General features: G+C 39.4%; 1 protein-coding gene across 23 annotated transcripts in view; it reads right to left on the bottom strand.

Moving 5' to 3' along the window:
* Window positions 1-25,669, bottom strand: part of SORBS2 (sorbin and SH3 domain containing 2) — a 224,829-nt gene that overhangs the window by 70,644 nt on the left and 128,516 nt on the right. For 15 of the 23 annotated variants that reach the window (XM_053659830.1, XM_053659849.1, XM_053659834.1 and 12 more), the window contains 5 exons: window positions 14,922-14,971; window positions 9,913-10,005; window positions 4,362-4,388; window positions 4,005-4,060; window positions 2,590-3,231 (listed from right to left, as the gene is read on the bottom strand). In XM_053659830.1, coding sequence (XP_053515805.1) covers window positions 2,590-3,231; window positions 4,005-4,060; window positions 4,362-4,388; window positions 9,913-10,005; window positions 14,922-14,931 — 828 coding nt within the window. In that variant the 5' untranslated portion in view covers window positions 14,932-14,971. Of the gene's footprint in view, window positions 1-2,589; window positions 3,232-4,004; window positions 4,061-4,361; window positions 4,389-9,912; window positions 10,006-14,921; window positions 14,972-15,971; window positions 16,197-25,669 lie in introns of those variants that run through there. The other 8 variants (XM_053659838.1, XM_053659837.1, XM_053659836.1 and 5 more) reach the window with 5 other exon arrangements.

The raw sequence follows: 25,669 nt of genomic DNA, 5'->3' as shown, positions 1-25,669 counted from the left end.
GGGAAGGGCTGGAAACACCAGCTTGCTGCTGTCCCTTCTCTGCCAAGGAAAGGGGCCATGCTTAACCCTCAACGTCTGAATGTTCTAAGAAAGAGCACCTGGTTATTGAGAACAGCACTGAGACTCATGCTCCAGATGAATTCAATCCAGATGAATTCAATCCAGGGTGCTAAGGAGGCCTGTGGGTGACAGGGGTCACTAAATTCAGGTGGGATCCCTTGAGGAGTGAGAGGGCCAGGGGACTCAGTGAGGGGTGGGGGGTGATTGGAAATGTATTTTGGGTTGGAAGCAGGCATCACAAACTCTAGTGCCTGCCCTGGGCAAGGGATGTGTCCGGATGGTGCAGGCCAGGAGTCAGATGAAGGGAATGAGAGGAACTGAGGTCCAGTGGAGAAAGCACGGCCCTCCTCAAGGTGGTGAGATTAAAAATAAAATTAAGTCAGTGGAGACAAACAAAACATGTCTGTGGTTGTAACTTTGTGGATTCAGTAGCTATAAACAAGGAGGATGAGGTGAGGGAGGCACTTATCTTAGGTGCAAAATTTAGTGAAGGGACCAACATTCAGTGGAAGAAATACTATTGTAATGAAATCATAAAAAATGAAAATAAAAGTGCCAAAAAACTTACACTAAACAAAATCTCAAAAATTTAAATAATGACCAGTGCCATATCAAGCCATATTGAAGACCAAGGAAAAGGAAAAATTCGTATCCTAGATTTTTAATGGAAACAATTATAATAAAGTAATGTTTTCAAAATCTGTGTTTGCTTGCTCATTCTCAGTGGAGAGAATAGCCATGTTTGATAATTTCTCTGTAACCAATGATGATCTTAAACCATTTTAAACTAGTTTAAGATGAAGTGAAATTATAATAAGTTCTGTTTTGGTATAAATGAATTATATAAACTGAAAAGAATGTTCAGTTTTAATATGTCTACTTTTCAACTTTTCAGTACTTTTTAAAACTACTGAAATGTTCTAGGAAAAAACAAACAATGCATAAAAACACACATATATATGGGGGGCACGTTTTTCTTCCTGTCTCAGGTTCAAATCGGCTGAATGTGGTGCTGAGCTTTGGGACCTTAACATCCCCCTTCTGACCTCTGATGGATGAGCTGCTGGGCCTCATTTTTCAGGGAATGTACAGAATATGTTAAACATGTAGCAAAGGGACTTGACAGGTTTTGTTCTCCTTTTCAATAAAGTTGACAGTAATATACTTAAGAAAATACCTAAGAGGAAGTGATATAAAAAAATCAATCTTTATATGAAGAAATTACTTGTATTTAATTAGGTGTCATAATGTATTTTCATTATTTTTTTCCTCTTCACCCATTAAATGTTGGCATTGAAATTTTGACTAAGTTAAGGATCTAATATTGACTTTACTATCAGGATGGATAACTGGAGTTGAAAATGAATGACAAAATAATAAAAATTGCTGAAGCCTTGTGATGGATACTTATAATGGGTATTATTACAAAATTATTCCTATTATTGTTAAGATTTTAAATCTCCATGGTAATTTTAAAATAAGCAATTTAAGATTTTTTTGTGAAAATAAAAATCTTCACCTCCCACCTCGCCTCCTCTGTGACAGCCTCTTCTGAAGGGAGGAGGTGAGGTTTGGCCGCCCCGTGGGTACTGGGTGACTCCCTTCCACAAGCCCCTGCTGAGTGTTCAGGAGGGGGCACGAACGGACTGAACTGGGCAGGTGAGGTGCTGCCTCCCACCTGGGACTTTGAATTACAGAACACTGAGGGCCCCAGACAGGCAGCTTTGCACCCCGCACTCCCAGGTGCAAGGTGACAGACACAGAGTTGGAGGCAGAGAATGTCGTGGGAATGCACAGGCAGCATGGAGTCATGAGAGAGCAGAAGCTAAGCGATGAGCATGAGGTCAGCTCACCGAGGAGACGGGACCTGGGTGGCATCGGAGATGGAGGAAGCGAGAGCAGCGAACGTCCATCCCTGGTTCCCCTAAAGTCTGGCTGCTCTGCCCGCACTTCATGATGTGAGACTGGCCCATAACCTCATGGTAAAAACCCTTTTACCAGAAGTCTGAACAGCTTTGTAGTCCCTACCCAGACCTGGGTGACAAGTAATCTAAAACGGTCACACGGATTTGGGTCTGTTGATGGCCTGTGGCACCTGAATCAGGCGAGTGAATAGTTAAGAGATTTCGTGCATGTAAATGAAGTAAAGTAAATCTAGGTTCTCAAAGGCCTGGCATGCAACTCCGTTCTTTAATTAACACTTGAAGTACTTTCAGCACCCAGAGGTTTTGCAGTATCTTAAGTGATACCTGACCATTGATGATTTTAAATAAATACCTAGAAGGAAGAAACTTTTAGCACATAATTCATGGATAAAAGGTCTGTACATATATGTGTTTTTAAGCTAAAAGAAACCTAAACATTTATTGGCACATTAATAGGGTTCTAAACAGGAAGACAGTTTCTTTCTCCTTCCCCTGCCTGGTGGGACACGGACAAAGCAGTAGGTTACACAAGACGGCCCGGGCAAAGGGGTCAGGGGCTCAGCAGGACACCTGCGCAGAGAGATTGGAAAGTGTAATGGATCACCCGGCAGTCTGAGGACTGGGCGGTCGCAGCAACTGCAGACTTTTGTCTCTCTGGCTGAAGAGGTCTCTTTGTTGTCTCTGGAGAAAACTCAGGTGGCTGTCTGTGGCTGTCAGGACCCTGTCCTGAAGGGGGTGCTATCTGAATGGAAAGAGATGCTGTGTGTTTCTCTGGGGCTGGGTTAGGGGTCGGGGAGCAAGGCCTTTTGAGGAATGATGGTTCGGCAACAGATTTGGAAAACGGTGGGGTCGAGAAGGGGACGCTGCTTCCTAGGTCCTGGTTATGGATTAGTTTCAGTGTAGAGACTTTCCGAGTTTGAGAATCTTGCGTGTAGGCCTCCTGTAGGAGTGGGGTGCTCATGTCAGTACTGGGTGGGGGACCTGTGCTGGAAGCTGGTGGGAGCAGATTAGTGATTTTCTGTGTATACGACACAGTGGTGTTAGATTCTTCAGAATATACGATTGTCTGGCTGGCGTCTTCTTCATTAGAATACATAGTTCTCTGAGGAGGTTTTTTATTAGTAAAGTGCTCAGTAGAAGAGGGGACTCGTGTGTTAGTTACTAATTGGTCTAAAGTGTCACCCTTTGTGGGACTGGTTATCAAGGGGCTACCCAAGCTCTCTTTTCTGGGTGGTGGGAGGGGTGCCTGCATTGCCAAAAGCATTGGAGAGAGAAATGGCGTTGAAGGAAAAACAGAGAGAAAGTCAAAGTTAGTCATTAAGGAAACCAGTGGTAACTCTATCCTTAAAGCGAGTAAAGCAAAGTCATACCTTCTTATATGCTGTACATTTCGTCAGCTAGATTGATCTGTTTTATTCCATTTAGAATATGTTTTATTTTATTATCAAGAGCTGCCCTCTAGGGGAAGACAGTTTTTATAGAGAATACATTATAAAGTTTGTCTCAATCTCTATCCTGGGGAATTATGTTAAAAGTGAACGTATGTTTTCTTGCATACTTTTAGGCTTTGAATTATATATCTATAATTTATATATATATATATCTATAATATATAACTTCATTACATTGTATTGATAGCACTTTTCATGTTGCAATACAATTTGGCTCATATCCCCAACACAGCGAACCATTGCATCTCTCATATTTATTAAGTATATAAGGTGTTGCTGACCTCAGAATGTGAAGTCTACAGCATATGCTTGAAAACTTTTTAAGAATCAGAAGATCCCCCAAACATTATGTTGGAAACTAACCTGCTTTTATGAGCTGAATCAGGAAAAACAGAGAACCTGTTTTGAACTTAAGACTTGCCTTCCATGTTATCAAGATAAGTCTGACAAGCAATGCAGACACAAAAGCAAAAACGTATTCAAGTGAAATGTGTATCGAAATATGCACGTTACTAGAAAAGAGACAGGAATGTCGCATAACATGCTAGACAGGAGTGTGTGAGAATACCTGAGTTGGCGATCTTTTTTCCTGTAGGTTGGGTCGAACGCTTCTAAAGCCTTTTGCTGCAAGAGAGGAACATGGAGCATCTCTGTTCAGTGTCTCTCGATTTTGAGCATTGTAAGATCTCCAAGCTTTTATCAGGGGGACACAAATTGGATACAAAAATATCTGCATTCACGTTTAACATTGTTGGAAATAAAAATAAATATGACGTTTTCTTTAGAAATGTAATTTAATTTAGTATGCACAACAGTAAATGCAATTGAACTTTACTGTGAAGTTAACAATGTGGTTATGAATATGCTTAAAAACAAAGCTCACAACAAATAGAATGGTTATTCAGAATAGCTTGTTTTTTTGTACCTGAGTCTGGCGACTGAGAATCACGCCCTAAAAAGAAAAAGAAATGTTGAAATTAATATGCGGGTAAAGGAAATGAACACTCAAGTGGAGATCACTTGCCAAAGAACTACATGCATTTTTTGGCAACATTATCTCAGTTCTAAAATTCTGGGTACATAAAACATGCCAATGAGAAGGTTGTACATTTATTTTTTACTTCAGTTAGATTATTATTCATTATGTAACTATACTATATAATTAACATATATATCAAACACTGATTTTCCCCCAATGTTATTGTAACCACATAACTTTAACTTATTATTGCCCAAGCTGAATGTATGCATTTCTAAGCATCAAATCAGAGCATCCGAAGATATCTGGTCTCTATACAAGTGTTTCTTGCAGCACTAAATCAGACCTTAGTTTTGGGTGCCCTGGTGTTACCATACTCAGCTCCTGTGTTAGACAGCAATCCATTTTTTTATTATTGTCTGCATTTTGTTTTAATTTGAAGAAAGTGTAAATGTGTCTACCCTACTATGTAATATTCGAAAGCATTCTGTAGACTTCAAGTTGTTTTCTTATTGCCGTTGAAAGTCCTTTTATATGCAGATGTGAAATAGCTGTTAATGATCCATTCCATTGTCCTGTAGCAAGCTCTGGAAAACACATTTCAGTCCTAAGAAGTTGCTTTTGACAATGCAGTTAGAAAGCTCCAGGACACGTTTACTATCAGTTTTACTGGACTTACACTTTCAAGGATCTTCTATCACTTATGCACATTTGAGGTAATCGATTTATATTGCTTGGCTCTATTACACCATTATGGCCAATTTCAGCCAGAATCATAAAGCCTTGATTTTGAAAAGGACTTCATGGGTTATTCGGACTAACCTTTGTCCTGGTCCTGGATTTCTTCTAGGTGTTCCTGAGACCATCATTAAATTGCCACTATTTCAGTGAATGTTACATGAACTTGTGAAAAGGACTCTTTGTGTTCTTTTCAGTGCTTAAGGAATGGTCATTTTGAAGTCTAAACACATGAATTTCCCATGATAAAAATTAGTTGAGAAGTGGAAGAATTTGAATTTAGATCAAAGATTTCATGTAGATTCTTCCCAAATCAGAGGAAGAAAAATAAATGTGAATCAGCCTAGAGTGCATCAGAATGATTCTGCCTCAAATGAGTTAGAGAATAGCAACATATCTTCATTTTTTATGATAATTGCTAACTTAGTGTGGATTGCAACTCCAGTGAATTCAAAATCCGAGGAATGAAACGGACACCGTAAAGTGAAAACCACCTTGAAGAGTCATATGGAAATGTTGACTAGACTCTACTTCTAGGATTTGGTGGGAGCAGAGGTGACTGAATTCTCAGTCACTTCAGTGGTGATGACTGTGGGGAAAGTGCTGTGTGGCACACAGGACAGTACCTGGGACTCGCTGTGGGGCATCAGGGAGGGAGATTTCCTAACCTCCAAGTTACCACGTACAAGTTTTGGGACTTGGGGAAATGGCAATGAGAAGAGAAGCAGCATGAATAAGCATGATTATTATTTGTACTATAATTATTTGCATGAGAATAGGGATTTTGTTTTACTCTGGTTTGATAAAACTGCACTCTCACAATGAAGGGTGTTTGGTATGTACTAGGGGTGGAGGTTACAGGACCCTGAGGCTTGGGGGTACGAGAGGCACAGTTGTGGTGAGGAGGAGGAGGGCATATTTGAGAAGATTTGAAGGACACTTTGAAACAAGCTTCCTCCCATGGATAGTTTGTGGGGGCTGGTTCTTCTTCTCACTGGTGATCATACTAAAGTTCTGGGAAGCCTGAGTGGGATAAGCATTAAGTGTGGGAATCAGCGGTCAGTCACTCTAAGCTCAACAGGGGGCTTCTGCCCTCCTGCCCCACTGGGCCCGGGGGCTTCCAAATGAAGCTGTACCTCTGTTATGGGAAATGTGAGGTGTTAATCATGGTGAGCCCTACCGAAAAGTCCTGCTTAGTGTCGTAGACATGAATGTGCAGGATCACCAGAAAGGAGAAAGGAATAAAAGTGGCCAAGGATGAGAACTTCAGGATGAACCCGTATTTTAATGAAGTTTGTGTGGGTGATCGAAGTCCACACCCAGGAGGTGGTCTCTGCCAGACACTCAAGGGTCCAAATTGCATTTTTCTTTTAAGAGAAATCCAGTGATACTATTTGAAACGCTCAGTTTTTTAGAGGCTGGAAGATACATCCCTTCTGCATGGATACCGTTGACCTCAGCCCGGCTGGCCCTTCTTCCCTGCCAGGAAAGCTCAGGGGAGGGTGGGTGGGTGTGGTGAGCAGCAGGGACAGCCCGGACCCGTGCCAAGTGAAGAGAATATGGGTTTGACAAAAGTACTGAGAAGGTAAATGACTTGGCAGGCACATGGGGAAAGTGGTTTTGTCCAGTATCTTGAATATTATTTATGATCCTTCGTTGTGGAAACACAGCGAGAATTCTAGCGATCAGAGCCCACCCTACATTTCTAGTGTTCTTCAGCAGACAGTTGTTGCTTGCCCCGACATCTCAGAATGGGTAAATGGGGCAGATGTATCGTTCCCTGGCTTTTATTTTGCATGTGAATATGAATATGGTCTTTGGGGATTAGGAACTATCACCTCTTCTTGCTGGTAAAGGACACACCCCCTGTGTCTAGCCAGAAGAGCGGTGTGGACCCCTGTCAGAGGGGCTGTCCAGGCTCATTTGGGTTGGGGGCTGGACTGGAGACCCTCAGAAGTCCTTTCTGACTGTATGATTCCAATGTCTGAATTCCTTTGAACTGATGTGCTCTCTCAGACATTGTAAACTGTGCTTGAAATTTATGATGATTTTCATTCTTATAGCTCCTTCCTTTAGAGCAGGGGTGTCCACCCTTTTGGCATGTCCAGGCCACACTGGAAGAAGAAGAGTTGTCTTGGGCCACACAGTAAATAGACTGTGACAGGTAATCACAAAAAAATCTCATAGTGTTTTAAGTGAATTTATGATTTTGTGTTGGGCCGCATTCACCGCTATCCTGGGCAGTGTGGGGCCTGTGGGCCGAAGGCTGGACACCCCTGCTTTAGGGGGTTTAATTACTTTGTAAGAGTTAATTTAAACAGATTAATTAAATTCAAGCCAACTAACTGAATGCCTCCAGTGTTTCTAAGTACTGTGGTAAGCCTTTTTATTTATTTTGTTCACTTACCCTCAATTTAATTTTGTCAACTCTTTAGGAGTCTAGGAAGCAACTAAGTTCTCAGAGAGGGAGGAATATGACAACTTCTATTTTTTGGGAAAGGAAACTTGAGTTACAGGCAGACGAATTCCCCTAAGGGCGTGACGTGTGCGGGTGACATTTCCTGGTCCAGCGGCCTGGTCACCGCAGCATGCCAGCCGGATCAGAGTGTCACACTGCCAGGTGGTTTTGGTAAGAAAAAACGTACTTCAGAAAGGCTTACTGTATCTCTGTACTTGTTGTTTTGGCTCTAGCTTAGATTTAGAACATCAGGGTGTGTACGGATTACCCAGTGGGACTGCTTCTTGTGAGAGGAAAGAGGAAGACTGGTTTAGGGGACAAAGAGTTGATGACTAGCGGCTTATATGGACTTTCCACCTGAGAGGCGAGAGAGGGAACCCTAAAACCTGTGGTGCTAGTCCTTCACCTAAGGGCTCTGCTGCGTTAGCATTATCTAATGCAGTAAATATTTATCAGTCCCTGTCTTATAAAGAATACCAAGTAATGTGAAGGGCATAAAAAGAGGGCGATTCTTTCTTCAAAATGTAGTGAAAATGTTAAAAGGAATCATACCTATGTGTCTTAATACAAAGGAGATCTATTTTTAATGTAACAGTGGAGCCCAAAATTCAGATGACTTCACTCTCCAGAATCTCATTCCTAATGATATAAAAGTTGAAATGGTCCATAGCCACTCCATACTTATTACTGAAGATGATTTCTTATTCCTAAAGTACCAAATGTTTTCTGTTGTTCTGATTCTGAAGCATTAAGTGTTTCACATTTAGTGACATGAAACTGCTGATGTTCCAGTGTTGGCTCTGCAAGATGGCTATCTCGAATCCAATCACTGTTATTGTGGTTCCGTTCATAAATAAGAGTTTGGCGTTGTTGAATCGGTGCCACATTCCCCAGCGGGTGTGTCGGCCAGCGGTCCACGTCTGGGCGGCGTGGGCTACAATTTTACTTGGTTGAAATGTCAGTGATATTCTTGGTACAGACATTTTGATAATCTGATGGCTCTGGACTTTATTTATTTTCTCATTTCCCTCATGTATTCCATGTAAACACATTTGTAGTTTCTCTAACATTGTTTCATCCTCATATACACATGAGCAAATATGTACAAATATATATATATATATAAAGATTTTTAAACCAAACTGAAATCGTACTACATACATTGCAATGAAGCTAGTATTTTGAAAAAACTTTGGGAACCACCTGGCCTGGCATTAAACTTGGACATTGAAATCCACTCGTGGATTGGAGGTGGTGGGCAGCAGTGGAAGCTTGTTTTTCCACAACACAGCTGGGTAGTTTAGGATCGAGGGCCTTGAAAACCAAGGACGCCCTGGGCATTTAACTAACTACTAAATGTACGTGTGTGAAAGACAGTGACATGCACAGTGAGAATTACAATTATTTAAACCCTCTCTGTGCCTTTTCCACTTTTGCTCCCAAACTCCACAAATAGAAATGAAAACAAGGAACCAGGCAAATAATCAATTGACAGTCAAACCAATCAGTCAGTCACCAAAAGGGGTAGGTGTGTTTCTGGGTCTAGAGTCCCTGGGACCGCCAGGCTCACTTTGACCTTCCACAGCAGCTTTCCCTCTCGGAGGGACTGTGTGTACAAGCACAGGTAAGTTCCGGCAGACATTATTATAGAGATACCCACCTGAGTGGATGCTGAAATAGCACATTCCTGCTTACTTCCCAGAGTATATTTCTACCTACGGTTGCATGTTAATCTTAATCATGCCAACATGTTAAAAAATCTGTACTAGAAGGATCTTTGCTGACTGGGTTAAAGAAAGGCTTAAGGTCTCTTTCAAAACAAATAATCTACCATTCTGCTTGCAGCCTTCGGTGAATTAATAAACACAATTTCCTACAAATCCCTCTTTCTGATGCCCTAGGTCCCTACCCCTCAACAGTTTTTAGCTTAAAAAACATCAAAAGCACCTATGAGTTATCTTGATTAAATGTTAGGTAACCTTAGTTCATAAGAGACAAAAACTGAAATAGTTATTAACACTTGCAGTTACTCAACACATTTTGGCAAGTGATGGGTGTTTTTAATTAGATTTTAAAAATGTTTTCTACAAGATATCAGTTTCCTTTAGTTTTTTTTTTATTTTTAGAACAAACACAGAAGGGATAGGAGCTATTCTTGAGACAAGAAAAATAAGAACTTGTTGAGACATTAACAAGGTATTTAGAGTCACTTTCTTCATCCAAACAAGATAATTCTGGAAGGAGAGAAAGGTCAGATAAAGCCATTCAAGTGTGACATTCGGTGAGTTAGTGATATTCTACCTGCAGCCAACAGGTTTGGAGAACTTTGAACTCTCTTCACAGATGTTAATGTAACAGACATGGCAGCACGTTTGCGAGCACACCCACCGCTATCTGGAAGCAAAAAAAATGACATAGCAGAGGCCGCAGCAAAGGACAAAGCACATGCAACATCATGCATTTCAAGTGGAATGTGCCAGATGCCCATGAGAAACATGAACGGTCAGAGTTAGCAACCATGGAATCCAATGCAAATCTTACAACCGCCCGGACCAGAGCAAACAAAATCAAACCAAAGCAAAAAGCAGCGGTCTGTTTTAGAAATAAATGCCAATGTCTTAGTTAAAAAAAAATCAGATTTACTTAACATTTTATGCTTTTTCTTTAATGAAACACAAGTATAAAACTCAACTTTGTTTATACCATTTAAATTCAACTATTAAATTTATGAGCAGTGTAACTAGCTTTTAGAGTCATGGAGAACCTCTACCTCAGAGTTGAGAGCCATAGTATAATATACTTTTATATCCATCATTTAGGTTTACTGTATTTTAGCTATTACGATTTCTGAAGATAGTTTTTAAGTACCTCTTGAAGTAAATGTTATTAAATGATATAAGCATAATATAGTTGATATACACGATTCATAAAGAAACAGAATTTTGGAAATTGTATGTCTTCCCACATTGTTATTAGTTGTGGAAATAATTAGCCTAATTGAAATCAAAGATAATATTCATATATATATTTATACAGTATTGAAATGATCATTTAAAAATTAATTTGTTTATACTTTTCAACATGTAGTATAAACATGTATGCAAATCACAGCATGAAGCAAAGTATATTTACATGTATGCAAATCATAGCATGAAGCAAAGTAAGTAAAAATGTACCAACTATTATAATGTGATATAGGCTTAGAGTTACAAGACTTTTACAATTGGAAGGTTGATGTTCTATTTATGAACAGATTCCAATTCCATTCCCACATTCCTTTGTATATGGAATGTGCAATAAATAGTTTTTCTTATTCTCCTGGGGCCAAAATAAACTATAATTTAATTCTTTTTGAAAGTTGTAACAAGAAAGCCAAATAATGTAACCATCAATATGATAAATAATCATTATATATTGCCACATGCTGTTTTAATTTTTCTTTTTCTTTATTTTTTAAAAATATATTTATATTTTTTAATTACAGTTGACATAAACATATTAGTTTTATGAGTATAACATAGCGATTAGATATTTATACTTTTCTTTATTTCTTAAGGAATAGTATCCACTTTGTTATTGGACATGAGGGAACTTAGGAGTACTTAGAAGTATGATTCAGTTAATTTGTGATAAAATCACAAGTAGTAAGGTCAGTAGACCTTAAAATTGGTAGAACGGTTCTCATGTCAAAATAGAATTTCTTAAACATGTTTAAAATAATAATTTTCTAACACAGATAATAATTAAAACAGAAAAATGACTTGCAACAACAAGAGAGAGTAAGTCAAATCAAGACTATAATTCAAGACCAGACACAGAAAGACACAGAATGGTGGAAACATACAACTAAAAAGTCTTTAAGAGAGGCACCAATAGGATGTAGCAAGCTCTGCCAATGGAAGAAAGCTACGAGCAATGAGTGTTTCTGATCGAATGGGGGTAATGTCACTATCGACTCTGCAGTGTGCGGCAGCCACGATGGTCTCTGCAATGGTTGTGCAGTCAAGGGTGTTGAAAGTGTAAACTGAAGGCTCTGGACGAGATTTTATTTTTCAGTTCTGTTTGATTCTGAGCATCCAACAAGCAGTCGGATAGATGGAAAGGGAGGATTTCAGGGTGAGGAGGTCAGGGTCACTGGTGAAACCCATGGCTCCCCAACTGTGTTCAAATGCCCCAGGCAACCCCAGTTGATTCCTGAGGGTTTTGAACGGTATTTTACATTTTTGAGAAAAACTCAGTGATGTCTATCAGGTATTGCATGAACTGCTAGCCTGAGGTGGTTCCCAGTTTCAACATAGTAAAGACTGTGCTATCTTTCTTTAGATGATTCCATATCTTGGAGAGGTTGGGTTTTTGGTGATGGTTGTGACAAAAGGCGGTACACCACAGAAGTCGTTTTGGACCAGTACATGAGAGTGGTCATGGGTAATCTAACCCCAAGGGCTGCGGCACTCTGCAGTGCTCAATAAGCACACACATTCCGCTAATAACTATGGTCATAAAGAATAAAATAAAAATGGTTATTTTTTCAACTTAAGTATGTTATTTTTCCAGATTGCTTCTGAGTTGACAGAATGTAAGTACTTATTAAGTTGTTTGCACCTAGCCACTTGGTAAATGCTACTGTTAGATAGTTCTTTTGGCTCGAGGGTGCAGGACACATGGCTGAGACATCTTGGCGTTGTCATCCAAGAGCGTGTGGGGGCCCCTGGGTGAAATCATTTCTGCATTTTAAGTAACTCTGAGACCTGGGCTAAATAAATGGAGGGTCTGTCTTCATTAACAGTTTCATAAAGAGCTTAATTTGACAAGTTGAGGCACTTGTGAAATTTCTGGAACAGAGAAGTCTATTATATTCTGTTTTTACTTACATGCGTGTGTTGATACTTGCTGTGATTTCCCGAAGACAGTTTTAAGACCTCAGAATGAGGATGCTGTCCTGCATACTTTAGGTCATTCTGAATGATCCTAATGCCACTCTCACCTCACACTATTGGTGACCAGCAGGGCTATGGTCATGGATGACTTGCACCCTCTTCCTCCCAAGACTCTTGGAAGCTGCTTCCATGGACAAAAACACGCATGTGGGCCCATCACCTACAATAAATTATTTCATGTCTTTCTCTCTTTATGTTCTTCTACAGCTAAGATTTGCTAAGATTAGAGAATAATGGTCCACAAATTCTTCGAGTGGAAATATGCCATGTTTTATATATATACAGGGTCTGGCAGAAGTAATGCCCAATGAGTGTGGCTGACAGTTTGATAATATGGGTGTAATAGTTTATAGTTTCAAATTGAACATTTCACCTAAAATATTATGTGGTATGCTTGAGTGTGATATTGTTATGTCATGGAATTACATGCTTATGATTTTGTAATTAAAAATGGTATTATTTGTGCTGGGCCCTGTGTTTTTATACATATCTCAAACCCTTCAGTGTGAAAAATGAATACAGTTCCTTTGGCTCATTTATTATGTATTTGACCAAAAACAAAAAGCTGCTTTGCTTTAAAATAATCTTTTTTTAAACCTTGGTTATGGACAGCATATAGATATTTAAATAGTAATATATATATCTTCAATGATTGGCAGGGAGATGATGAAGAGTAACTTTATTTGTTAGATATTTGAGTATTTACTCATTTTTACTTTGTTCTGTGTACAGCAACAACGCTTTCTACACCTTCCTACTGCAGTGTTCTCACATGTTTTTAAAAGTGGCATGTTTTTAAGCAACACTGTAGTGTTAGTTTGAAATTTTAAACTGAGGGTTCGTCACTTCTTACCAGTTTTATATGTGTAAGTTTAAATAGCATGTTTTACATGTATATGTATATGTAGGTTCACCCATATAAACAAAATAACTGTGCACATTAGCATTCTAGGTAGAGTCCCACTCATTCTTTTTAAATGAGAGGAAGCTTAGGGGGTAATGTCCAAGCTGCTATAGCAGTAACTCAGCTCAAGGACCCCAGAGACATAACAAATATATGAATTTCTATTTGCCTACTTTGCTGTTAGGGATTGAATTCTATGACTAGGGAGATTAATTATTGAATGCATTGTACATGATATGGTATAATCACATACTGTACCTCTGTTATAATAGGGTTATAATAAATAAGAAAATAAGTACTGTACAAAGTGAAGGATATTAGGAAGTTATATTTTAAGACAACTTAAGCCTGTGAGGAGATGCCTGAGAACAATTATGCAAACTCCGTGACTTCCTACGGTTACCATTAGCTGTGGAAACACAACTTCCTCGTGAGGACGGACGTTCTGCCGCTGGAGTGACTGCAGTTTCCCATGACTTACCCTAGTTCAGCTTTGGGCTGTCTATCCTGTTTACTTTCTTGAATCTCCTTTATCTAATGTTATTTCTTCTCTCATTTTCCATGTCCAGTTCCCACACCTCTGATTGTCCAAATGCCTTTACATTTCTGGTGTTATAATTTCTCTTCATTTCTGGGTCTTCCTTGTATAGTGGGACTGTCTCCAGTATCCTATCTTACCTGTTGCTCTGTGCATCTATGGTGGACTACGTCCTTAGGGGCCAGGTGGCCTAGAGTCCAGAGGTCAGTCAGAGCAGGTTTCTGCTGAGAGTAGCCACAGAATCATGGGCAGTGGGGCACGGGGCTACACCTGGTCTAGGGATCAGATACTGGTTCTCACCAGTGGCTGCTAATCCTCCCATGAGGCCCTTTGACAACAAGACACAGCAAACTTTTTAGTGATTTCTTATAGATAGGAAACACAGAGTAAAGAGGTATCCATGTTGTTAAACTAACTGAAGATACTGTTCTCACATCTCGAAATGTTAATGCTTATGACTTCGGGTGTAGTGTGCCTATGGATTAAGTTGATTTCATAGGAATCATTAAGTTGATTTCATAGGAATCTTTGGCAGTAGCTGCTGACTGTCAACCTAAAGAGTTGATAGACTGGAAAACTAAATATTTTCTGCTAGAGCAACTTGCCTCTGAATTTAGCCGACTCTAAGAGGGATTTCAAATGTATGCATGCACGTGACATACTCCCTCTTCCTAGGGTATGTGGGAATAAATTTCATGATGTGACTCACAGAAAAAGGGAGTAAGAGTAGATAAAGCCATAAATTCTACTTCCGATTTCTAAAAGGTCAAAGCACAAAGACAAAGAATTGAGTAACGAATTTTCACTATCCATCCAATCAGAAACTCAGTATTACAGTTAGGGTCAGCAGAGGGCTAAACTAATGATTTAGGGCAAAGATGACTTTTAGAGAGCAAGGCTGGAAAGTTGAAAACTAACAGAGAGGGCATACCTGTATTCATTCTGACCTTGGAGGGTTTGTTATTAAAGTCTTCAGTTTTCCTGTAGGGAAAAAATGATGTGTTAATTTGTTCACTAGCACGTGGCACAAAATAGCATGGAAGTAGGGTTGGTTTTTGTTCTGCTTTTGGTGTACCTGTGAGTTAACATCACGTTATCATTAGTCTTGTTTAAATCAGAATCTAATAAGTTGAGCAGAATTTATAATTCCGTTGAAGTTAAACTTCAGTTATTATTGGTCCTATGATCATAACCATGAACTTCAGTTTTTATTTAATGGTGACCTTTAATGGCTGAAAATGGAGAGATGTTCTCATTTTAAAAAATTCAGTTTCTTTTATAAACATTTATACTAACAGGTTTTGTTTTTTAAGCCTGAAAAGAACATTAGTTGTTAAGTGTGGCTTTTCAGAAATTGAAAATATACCTAGGAAATCATTACCATACATTATTCAATCTATTATATTCAATTTATTACTGGCTTAATTTATTACCAGGGCATATTTAATATATTTTTTATATATTTTGAACAAATAGTCAAGGAAGGTAAGATTCATCTATTTTGAAGATGCAGGAAATAAAGGGTCGCTGTAAAATCCATTTCTGTTTCAGTATCAAATACTGTGGTTTTCCCCAACAAAGTGTTCGATGTATAACAGTTGAGATTAATTCACGAGAAATGGTTGGCAGAATGGTGCTTGTTGTGAAAAATGGTGTATTATTTTATGATGTGTGAGATGACATACTTCCTTCTCTGGCACACTGTCTTAGCCCGTTTTCAGAGTTTCTGATGTATCCAACTCTGAGACCAAAGAGAAGGACATGCTCTCATAGGAAGCAAATCTTGCAAAAGCATGAGCTCTCTGAGATGTTTAACCCCAGCCACTTGCCTTTGCTCCTGGGTAGGGCCTACGGTAAGATGGATAGGAACTTGCCCAATAGCACGCTGAGTCTGAATGTGCATGAGCTCTCTAACATCTAGTAATCTATAAAATTGTTTAAACTTTATGGACGAGTGGGGATAACATTGAAATGAAATCACCTGTCATGATTTGTCAAGAAAGACTTCCGATAAATGTTTTTCTTTAGTCTGTGTAAAGAGCACCAAGTGAGCTTCCTGTTTTTTGTTTTTGTTTTTATATCCGGCTGCCTGGGTTCTTGTCCTCTCCATTGTTCAGAATGTTTCTCCTGTCTTCATGCGTCTGGTCTATTCATCATTCCTCATTTTCTTTCAATATGGCCATTGAAGTTCACCTCTGATAGAAAGCTTGGTTTTGTTCAAGACTACTGTGAAATTCAAATAATTTAATTGAAATATGAACACCTACATATAATCTTTTCTTCCACCTTGGAAGATAGGAAGAACCTATCTTTTCTTCCACCTTGGGGAGAGCGGGAAATGGTGAAATAGAATAACATGAAAAAAATATTCTTAATGATATGAGATATAATTCTTTTTTTATGAGATATAATTCTGAATGAAGAGGAAAAGGATTTTATCTTTTATGACTAGATTGAATTAACTAATACCTTGGTACTCAAGAAATACGAGGGCAATGAACATACAGAATGACTAAAATCATAGTGTTGATATTCATCCCCATTTGTTTTTTAGAGTTACAAACTGAGAACGCTGCAGGTGATATTCTTGTTTCATAGCGTTTTGGTATCACCTGACTGTGTTCAGTATCCTATTGGACACTGAGCATCTAGTACTGTGATGTTACAGCAGACTTTACAAGAAAATTTCATAGGCCAACTGGCTTCAAAATATGATTGGGGGAAACTTTATCATGACAAATTTTATCCCTTATCTTAGAGTGCATACAAATAAATAGGCGCATCCCCCCTCCCACATTTTATTTCCAGAACACACAGAAAAATAGGACATGTTGCTAAGAAACTCTGCTTGGTAGCCCTCCTACCACCTATATCAAAGAGATGCCAATGAAGCCAGGGAGAAAGGCAGTGGTCCACGCAGGAGCCTTGAGAAAGCTCCGTCAAACTATTTATTTTAATCTCTCAGTAGCAAAACTCCTAATATGTTAACCTTAAATGGACAAAACAAATGGAAAGGAAAAACCTCAGGGGATGCCTGTGACCAAGGCGGAGGCCACGGCTAAAACAAGAAGGCATAAACATTCTCCCGAAACTGAGGGCTGGAAGGCCATTCCCCAAATTCTACTCATTACCCTTTTTCAGGACACTCCATGTTTGAAACTTGTTTAAGGTTTAAAACTGAATGACAGAGAGAATGGGCTGGAACACTACTGACTGAGAAAAATATCAAACATGCTTCGAAGGTGAGGCTCTCAGGGTACAAAATCTACTCGCAAAAAAATGATAGTGCTTTTATAACCAAGTTAGAGAACTAATCATCAACATTTGTTGTTTGAATTCACTGCACATATTTACCAAATGTCCCACACTCAAAAAGTGAAATAGGATTAGCCGGGACAAAGACCGGCGCCACAAATCCTTTAGCTTTCATCTTTAGAGCGATGGATCCTGTTACTTATAAATATAATTTGTGAGGTTTTTGGACTTCACGTTGTTGTAGATGTAAAAATGTGAAATGACTAACTTCCTAATCAGACAAGACATTTTCCAAGTTGTTGAAAGAAGAGCCGTGGTAACTGAGCCCTGCAGAAGAACCTGAAACCAAAAAGCTTCTTGGGTGACTAATAAAAATGCATGATTCTATTTCCCATTATTTGTACTAAAGCCATTAACAAATCCACAGCTGAGAACTCTCTTGAGACAATTTAAACTGAAGCGAGTCTAATCTCTTTTGTTCTGTTCTGAAAAAGTGCCTTTGAGTATACTTATATAACAAGCCCAGATTATTCTGGAAAGCATCAAATTCCTAGAGTGTTTCCATGCTACCAGAAGAGACAGTATTTCAATTATGTCCTTAAATTGGAATTGAACCAGGGCCAAGACTGCGAAAACTGACGATAAAACAATGCAGACTACCTTGGACCTCAGCAGATAAACCCTGAACAAGAACTCTGCATTGGTGTCAAAATAACTGTCAACAGGGAGTGTGGAGCTGCGTTTACTTAAATTCAGCTCTCGCCTGAGTTTTATACAGAAGGAAACTTTGTAGGTGTCCCAATTTGTGTGTGGCAGCAGATTGGCTTCTCGTTTGGGTCAGAGCAGCACCATTCCTGACATGCCTATGGCCGAAGGTTGTGTTGGTTGATCACGGATGGGAACCAACATCAGTTTGTGTCCGCAGTCTTTTAGTTCTGCTGGAGTTTCTTTCCGTTAGCAGACACCCCATTTTCTATGGATCGGGGCAGCCTGTGATTCTCAACATGTATTTGGCAGTGGACTGGCTAATTGAACTTCTGAATGAGGGCCCTAAGAAGGCGTTTGATTGTTCTTGCCTAGGCACCGACGTGACTTGGTGCCCATAATCTTGTCATTCTGCTCGAACTCTTTTGATTTTCAGGCAGCTCCTTCTGCAGGGGCGCAGAGGCAAATCCTTTCCTCAGTTTCAGCCAAGAACTCTGCGTGTCGTTTTATTTTTGTAGACTTGAATTTAGAAGCACCAAGGCTATCTAAAAATCTATAGGACTAAGTTTCAGCCTGGTTCATGTGAGAAGTTGCCCAAGAGGTTTTTCATGGAATAATTTTAATCCAATAATGGCTAGGGCTATTTTGAAATCAACCTATTCATAGCTCATACATTGTTCAGAATAAGAGACGTACCATCTAAATGGTAAGAAAACATTGAGGGATGTATGATTTTTCAGAGATATATGTTAAACACAAGAAGTAAAAAATGATGCATATTAAGGTTATGCACCAGATTGAACCTGAGTTTACTTAAAATGGGGTCATGTGAACCACTGTTTCTGGACAAACTACCCTGAATGGACAATACATTTCTCTTTCTCTCTCTCTTTCTGACTATAGTAGGATTAGAAGTACTCATAAGTGCCCAGTGATTTCATTTTTTAATTATAGTCACATGACTTAGTTTAGGTTGATGACTTTTATTTTTATTTATCTTTTTATTACTATGTCAAAATTGCTGCTTTGAAATATGCACAGAAATACACCCAGCAGTTTATTTTGTCCTTTACAGTCCCTGAGTTTGGAAGCCTAAGAACCCACCTCATCCCCTGCCGTGAATGGTTACTCTTAATTTACAGCCAGTGTATGATGCCAACTCTGAGATGCCTCCACCCTGACTGGGGCTTACCAGTCACAGCCAACAGTGGGGGCCTCACCATGAGAACTCCAAATTCCCCCACATGCCTGAACTTGTGGGGCTGGAGGTGGGGCCTTAGTATTCAGGAGCTAAATGATCCCCAGCCTTTATGCGTGGATGCTGGGGTCTGAACGTATTTCGCATCATTTGAAGATGATAAATAGGGAAGACCCAAAGCACACGAGGCCATTGGTTATTTTCACAAGAATATATGAAGTATTCTTTTTAAAAATACCAAATTTCCCAGTGCCTGAAAAAAGTTTCCTGAAGAAGAGCATATGTTTTTCCAGGAAACTAGCAATTTTCCTTTTGAGTCGCTAGAAATGCAAGCTCATGAAAGTACAGATTTTCCATAAAGATTATACTGGTTAGAAGTAAGTGGCCATCACCTGGTAGGTAAATTTCTTTCTGACGCTGTTCCAAAGCCCCCGAGTCTGTGAATCACTCTCTTATTTAACTGTATTTAAATCACTAATCACTAATCACTCTCTTCTTTAACTAAGGAAGTCAGCATGAAAAAACACTGACTTCCTTACACATTAAATGGTCTTGAGATTTCATGTTGCTGTAGTACTTTACTTTGGTACCCTTCATTTTTATATTGTCATACTTAAGGATGACTATAGGTTACATCTAAATATGTACAAACACACCTTTTCAAAGACAGGGTCTTTTGTGTCACTTGATACTACAGTACTAGAAAAAATCCACTGACTTCTATTACGTATATCAAAACCCCAATGAATTCCTAATGAAAATAAATCAGACACCTAATGGAGGTCTGGGGGGGCAGGCACATTATCAGATACGTGTGAGGAGTTGGAATGCAGGAACATGTGTTGTAGGTGAACTGCATAGCGTTGGAAGGAGAGGCCGTACAGTCAGGCAGACTTGCATTCAAACCTCACTTCTGCCATACCCAGCCATCGAAGGGCCTATACCAGTGTCATTGTCATCTTCTTCAGCAGGAGCAACAGCAGCAGGATCGGACCTATCCCCTCCCCCCAGCTGCGAGCCATCTCCAATCCAGCAAATACATTATTTTGGGGGACATTATTTTATGGGTTTGTTAGGTTCATTTGTATATCTTTCCCCAACTTCTAATTTCCCTATCCCCAACTTGGCAACATCATGGAATCAAAAGGGCATCCTGCTTTCTAGGCAGTGTTCTTGCTTCTGTAACAGAGCCTTCCTTGGGCCGAGGCTTCCCCCTTCCCATGTAGCAGGAAACAGAGAAGATGGACTAAAGAAATTATTGAATCAAACAGTTCCCTCCTAGCCCAGCCAAGTCACTGCTACTGAACCTAAAGGAATGTGACATGTAAAGGTTGTGACAATTAGTCTGTTAAAAACACTTTCATTACCTTTGACGGCTTATAACTCAGGGTGATAGCTAGAGGAAAGAGATGTCTATAAACTGTCACAGAAAGAATCGTGAGACAAATTGCAGAGTGATGACCTCCTGCTACCAGCCATTCCTGTTTAGTTTGCTAAGTGAAAGTTTCTTCCTTTCTCTGCACCATTGTGCAGAGGACCATACATTTCAACTTGGAGCAGCATTATCTCTGATCATTCAAAAGAACGATTTACTTCTTCCTTCCTAATTTGGAAGAAGTAAAACTGTCTCTGTTTGCAGGTGACATAAGATTGTATATAGTACTCCCTAAGACTCCATCAAAGAACTATTAAAACTAATACATTCAGTAAAGTTGTAGCATAAAAATATGGAAAAATCAGTTGCATTTCTATATATTAATAATTAAGTATCAGAAAGAGAAGTGAGGAAAATAGTCCCACTTATAATTGTATCAAAAATACCTAGGACTAAATTTAGCCAAGGAGGTGAATGAACTGTGGCAAAATCTGTCATGCCATCTCTATGTCCTAGGTGTGAAAGTGCTATAGGGGATCCCGGGTGAACAAAAAGTTTTTAGGAGTGCTTTTTGCTGGCTGTGTGCCTTCAACGTTTTTATTTTTGGGAAATAAAATATAAAAAAGGGTGGCCTGCTTATCAATTCTACAGAAGGCACGCGTGCCAGAGAGGAATAGGTAGTAAGTACAGAGACAGATTATATTGACAGGCTGAATTAAACTTCAACAGGGATAAATAAGAAGTTCTGTGGCTTAGTGAAACCAAACCATTTCATGATTAAGTTGAAAAGACTGATTTCTCACAACCTCATCTAAAGTAAGTCTAGGGAGTGTAGTGGACTGTGAGCTCAGTGCGATTAAAATATAATTAAATCAGTGAGCAATGTGAACAGTGGTTGTATAAATCAAGGAAGATTACGGTCCCACTTTTGTACCCTTGTTGGGGCCACGTTGCCTCGATTTAAGAATGTCCTCTTTTGTGTTTGACCATGCATTAGCTTGGCATGGATGTGACTTCCTGACTGGGCTTGGAAGGCTGTCCCTGCATGCTAAGGGGAGCCTAGGTGAGGTCACTGTGTTTGGTGGGAAGGGCAGCCTGAGCGCCAGTGAGTGTCGGCAGCAATGAGAAAACTTACTGACATGACCCTGATTTTTTTTCATTTCAGGGAATTAATCCCAGTGGCTTTTAGGGTTAATTCTCTTAAATAATTCAAATTTATGCTTTGCATTGACAGGAAGACAGATGGATAAGTGTAGGAACTGGAAGTTTCAATATTCCCTTAAGATGAACCTGAATTTAAGAAACATGATATCCAAATGAGACTTTCTCTATGTTGGTTTTTTTTTTTTACTGTTTTTTCTTTTTATTAAATGTATTAGGGTGACATTAGTTAATAAGATTATGCAGGTTTCAAGTGTACATTTCTAAGACACATGATCTGTGTCTTGTGTTGTGTGCCCACCACCCAAAGTCAAATCATCTTCATCACCATGTTTGGTCTGTGCTGTTTTTGACAATTTGATTTACAACCCTCATCAGAACGAAGTGCTTTAAGGCTTCCAAATTATCCAGCAAGCCACTGGGTGGTATCTGTTGCCCTTTGGTTCAGCAAAATGCCAACCCCAGTGACTTCATTTCTAGTTCTTAGCCACTCGCATATTCCCAGCATTCTTTGTTTTTTATACCTAATATAGTCCTCAGACCCTGCCACTATTTAAAGCTAAAACTTTCACTCAATACACCAAAAATAGGCAAAGAAAACAATATACAAATTTATACTTAAATGATGCGGTGGAGAACTAGGGAAACTCACTTGAACAAAGATTTTGTTGTTTCATAATACCCTTCCTTATTTAACAGGGAGGCTAAACCTACACATGGTGGAAACACCTTTGAAGATGTTGTTGGGTACTTTAAACATATGTGGTTAAATCTTACTTGTCTTTCCCCTCCCTTTTATCTCTACCCACTTTATTCCTTTCATCCTTGTCCTTTTATGATCTGGCATTTGCCTACATTAAACCCTTCTTTTATTTAGTTGACTAATATTTACCAAGCTTTAAATCTGATTGGAGTATATTGGTATCAAGCAGTTTCTATAGGAAGTCCATATTTTAATGACTCATTTACATATTAAAATCCAGAAGAAAGAGACTTTTGAAGAACCCTGTTTCTAATAGCATCAGAATGACGTGGATGTGTAGTGACCTGAGTCCGAGCCGTCATCTGAAGCTGCCTTCCCCTCTCAGCTGCCCTGTTTACTAAATCCAGAAATAGGACCTAAAGAACTTCCTTTATACAGCCTTCTTCCCGTATTATCTCAAGGGTCCTTCAACAGACATGATCGGTTTAGGATTTCACTTGCCTAAAATCATATCCATTTTATAAATCTACACCCCAACAACTTGCATAGAAGTAGACTTGGGTCAAAAAATTATCATCACCTTTTAAAAAAACGTCTTCATCATGGGCGGTGGTGGTAGGGACATGGTGGGTGACAAGGATCATTGACTGTTTTGTTCCTGTTAGAGTCCGCAGTAGAGAAGATCTTCAAAGCAGACAGGTTGTGGATGCAGTTTGGCATTCTGAACGTTACATTCTTTTGCGTGTCTCGTATTTCAAAGAGGAAAGGCTATTGGCCCGAGAGGAGACAAAAGGCTAAAAGAGCTAAGCACGTTGTGTTCTGAGCCGGTATTTTCATTGCATTTCTTACCGGCTGACTCAGTCGCGTCATCTCTTGCTGAACTGCAACAGCCTGGGGAGCACTGTGCCATCTCCTGGTTTTTCACGTGGTGGATGCCCCTACCCGTGACCGCCAAACTTTAGGTCAGCCTGTTCCCCTTTTCAGCAGTTTCAGAACTAGGATGTTTACTAAACACGCATTCTGACTCCATATATGTGACTGTTTGCCAGACAACTATGAGATAAATGTATTGTTAATTTAAAATGACTTCAGAAAGACAAATTAGGGAGAAGTATGAGTTATGGAATGTTTGGGATGAAACAATTTATTTTTCCTTCGGAAAATACAGATTGACTCTGGGTCAAGGCAATGCCAAAAATAGATCCTTTGGGTTGCTATTTTAATGAACACAGAAAAATTATCTGTACATATGACATTAATTTACATGCAGTAAATGTTTCAAAAGGCATATTTTATGTAGTTTAAGTATTTATGTTAGCATTTTGCTTAAGAACCTAATATTATCAAAAGTATAGTGCAGCTTGGACCCTCATCGAATTATCCCAGTTTCTAAGTCGGTATGTCTGAGCTGTAATCCAAATATAGTTCATATTTCTTTCCCAATTTGTTCTGGGTCCCTGATTTTCCCATCTCCCCAAACCTCACTCCATTTCTCCAGTGTTCCCTGCCCCAGAGAATGGCACCATTCATTCATTATTTAGCTTATTAATAAACATTTTTGAGAGCCAGGCATTGTATAAGCAGAACCTCAGGTTTACCCTGGACATTTCCCTCTCTCTCAACTCTGTGTTTCTTCAAAACAAGAGATACTAGTTCTGGGAGGTACAATATGCCTCTATTTTGGTCCCAGGGTTCATGTGTCCAAAAGGTTTGGGGACCAGAGGATAAGCTTTTCTGGTTCTCTGGATTTTTATGGAGGCCAAATGCACCCAGAGTCGGGAGAGGGGAGCACAGGACAGTTAACGGTGCTGCAGGGACTAACCATTGCTTCATGTCCCCAGGACAGTGATGGACACGAAGTGGATGATCTCATGGTATTTAGGGAGGAGGAAAAGCAGCACACACAGACACAGGGTCTGCTTCCCCGCCCCACTGTCTCCCTGGGAGCTTGTATGAGGATGTTTTTATCTTCCTTGCTCAGCATAGGACCACCTCCAGGTTGTCAGATGGTAAAGCCTCAGAGAGAAACTATTATCATTCGTGGTTAGATTTATTATCCAGTCCTCTCTTTGTCTTATTAAAACCTCCTAGGAATACATTTTCTGAGATGTGTGATCTATATACTGGACATATTTACTACCAAGGAACTTGAAGTTTAATATTATATATTCTATACTCAGACACTACTAATGGTATTTTTCTGTGTTTCTTTTTTTTACGGTTATCTTTCCTTTAGCTCCTACCAATATCTGGTAGGTAGTATTCGCTCAGTAAACAGTTATAGAATGAAAGTGTCCTCATTTATAGGCATGGGAGAATGACTGCCATCACAAAGCAGTTTGTCACCTAGACAGAGCCAAGCAAAGAAGCTTGCAGGTCCCTGCCCTGGCTTTCCCTAGTTTATCTGGGACCTTTCTCAGTTCTTCCTACTTGAGAGCAATGGTGTCCCTATACCTTCTGAGATACGTGCACCTCCCTTGACGGCTCTCTGAAGGAGTTAGAGGGATCAGGCTAACAAATCCACACTCGTTCCTGAAAATCACTAGCAAAAGTTGAGGTTGGCTGAGTTGAAATTTTGGCTGTCAGCAGGATGGTGTTGACTGAAGTGTGAAGTGTATTTAAGAAGTTATTTGGGATCTCTGAATGTTGATAGTAGTCATAAATATGTTATACTTGTCATAGTGATTTAATCAGTAGTAAATTACTGATTTCTTTCATACATTTGAAACAAAACATCTTTGCTGTCTGAACTCTAAACACCGTCATGGCCTGTCATTTTGTTTTTCCAAGAGGAGAAGACTAATAACAATATTTATTTTAGAAAAATGCTCAGTACATAAAGTGTTTACATGTATCTTAGGACTCTTTATTTCAACCAATATTAGATCAACCCAATGCAGAGAAGCAATCTTTGGACTCTTCTTACCTCTTTATTAATTGTGATATAACATTAGTGGACTTGAATATAACAGTGAACAATGATTGCTGTTATTTTGGGGGGTATGTCTCAAGTATATACTACCTGATAAATTATAATCCTTGGTTCATGACAACATTTTGTCATAGGCCCACCTACTTCTTCCTTCCTCTCTTCCTTATCATTAGACACCCACACACCCACCGTCTAGAACAAAAGGTAGACTCTGATAAGAAATTATATCTACCCAGATGGCCTCAGCCATTACTCCATCCTTCCCCTCCACACCTGCAGTAACTATCATTCCAAACCTATGTGGGTCATTCTCTTATTTTTCTTTTTACGTGGTTCCACTGAAAAAATAT

The sequence above is a fragment of the Artibeus jamaicensis genome, unplaced genomic scaffold, assembly GCF_021234435.1.
Source record: "Artibeus jamaicensis isolate MK-2021 breed Jamaican fruit bat unplaced genomic scaffold, CSHL_Jam_final scaffold_833, whole genome shotgun sequence".
NCBI lineage: Eukaryota > Metazoa > Chordata > Mammalia > Chiroptera > Phyllostomidae > Artibeus > Artibeus jamaicensis.
Note: the sequence above shows the minus strand (reverse complement) of the source record. Positions and strands in the feature narration are given on the sequence as shown.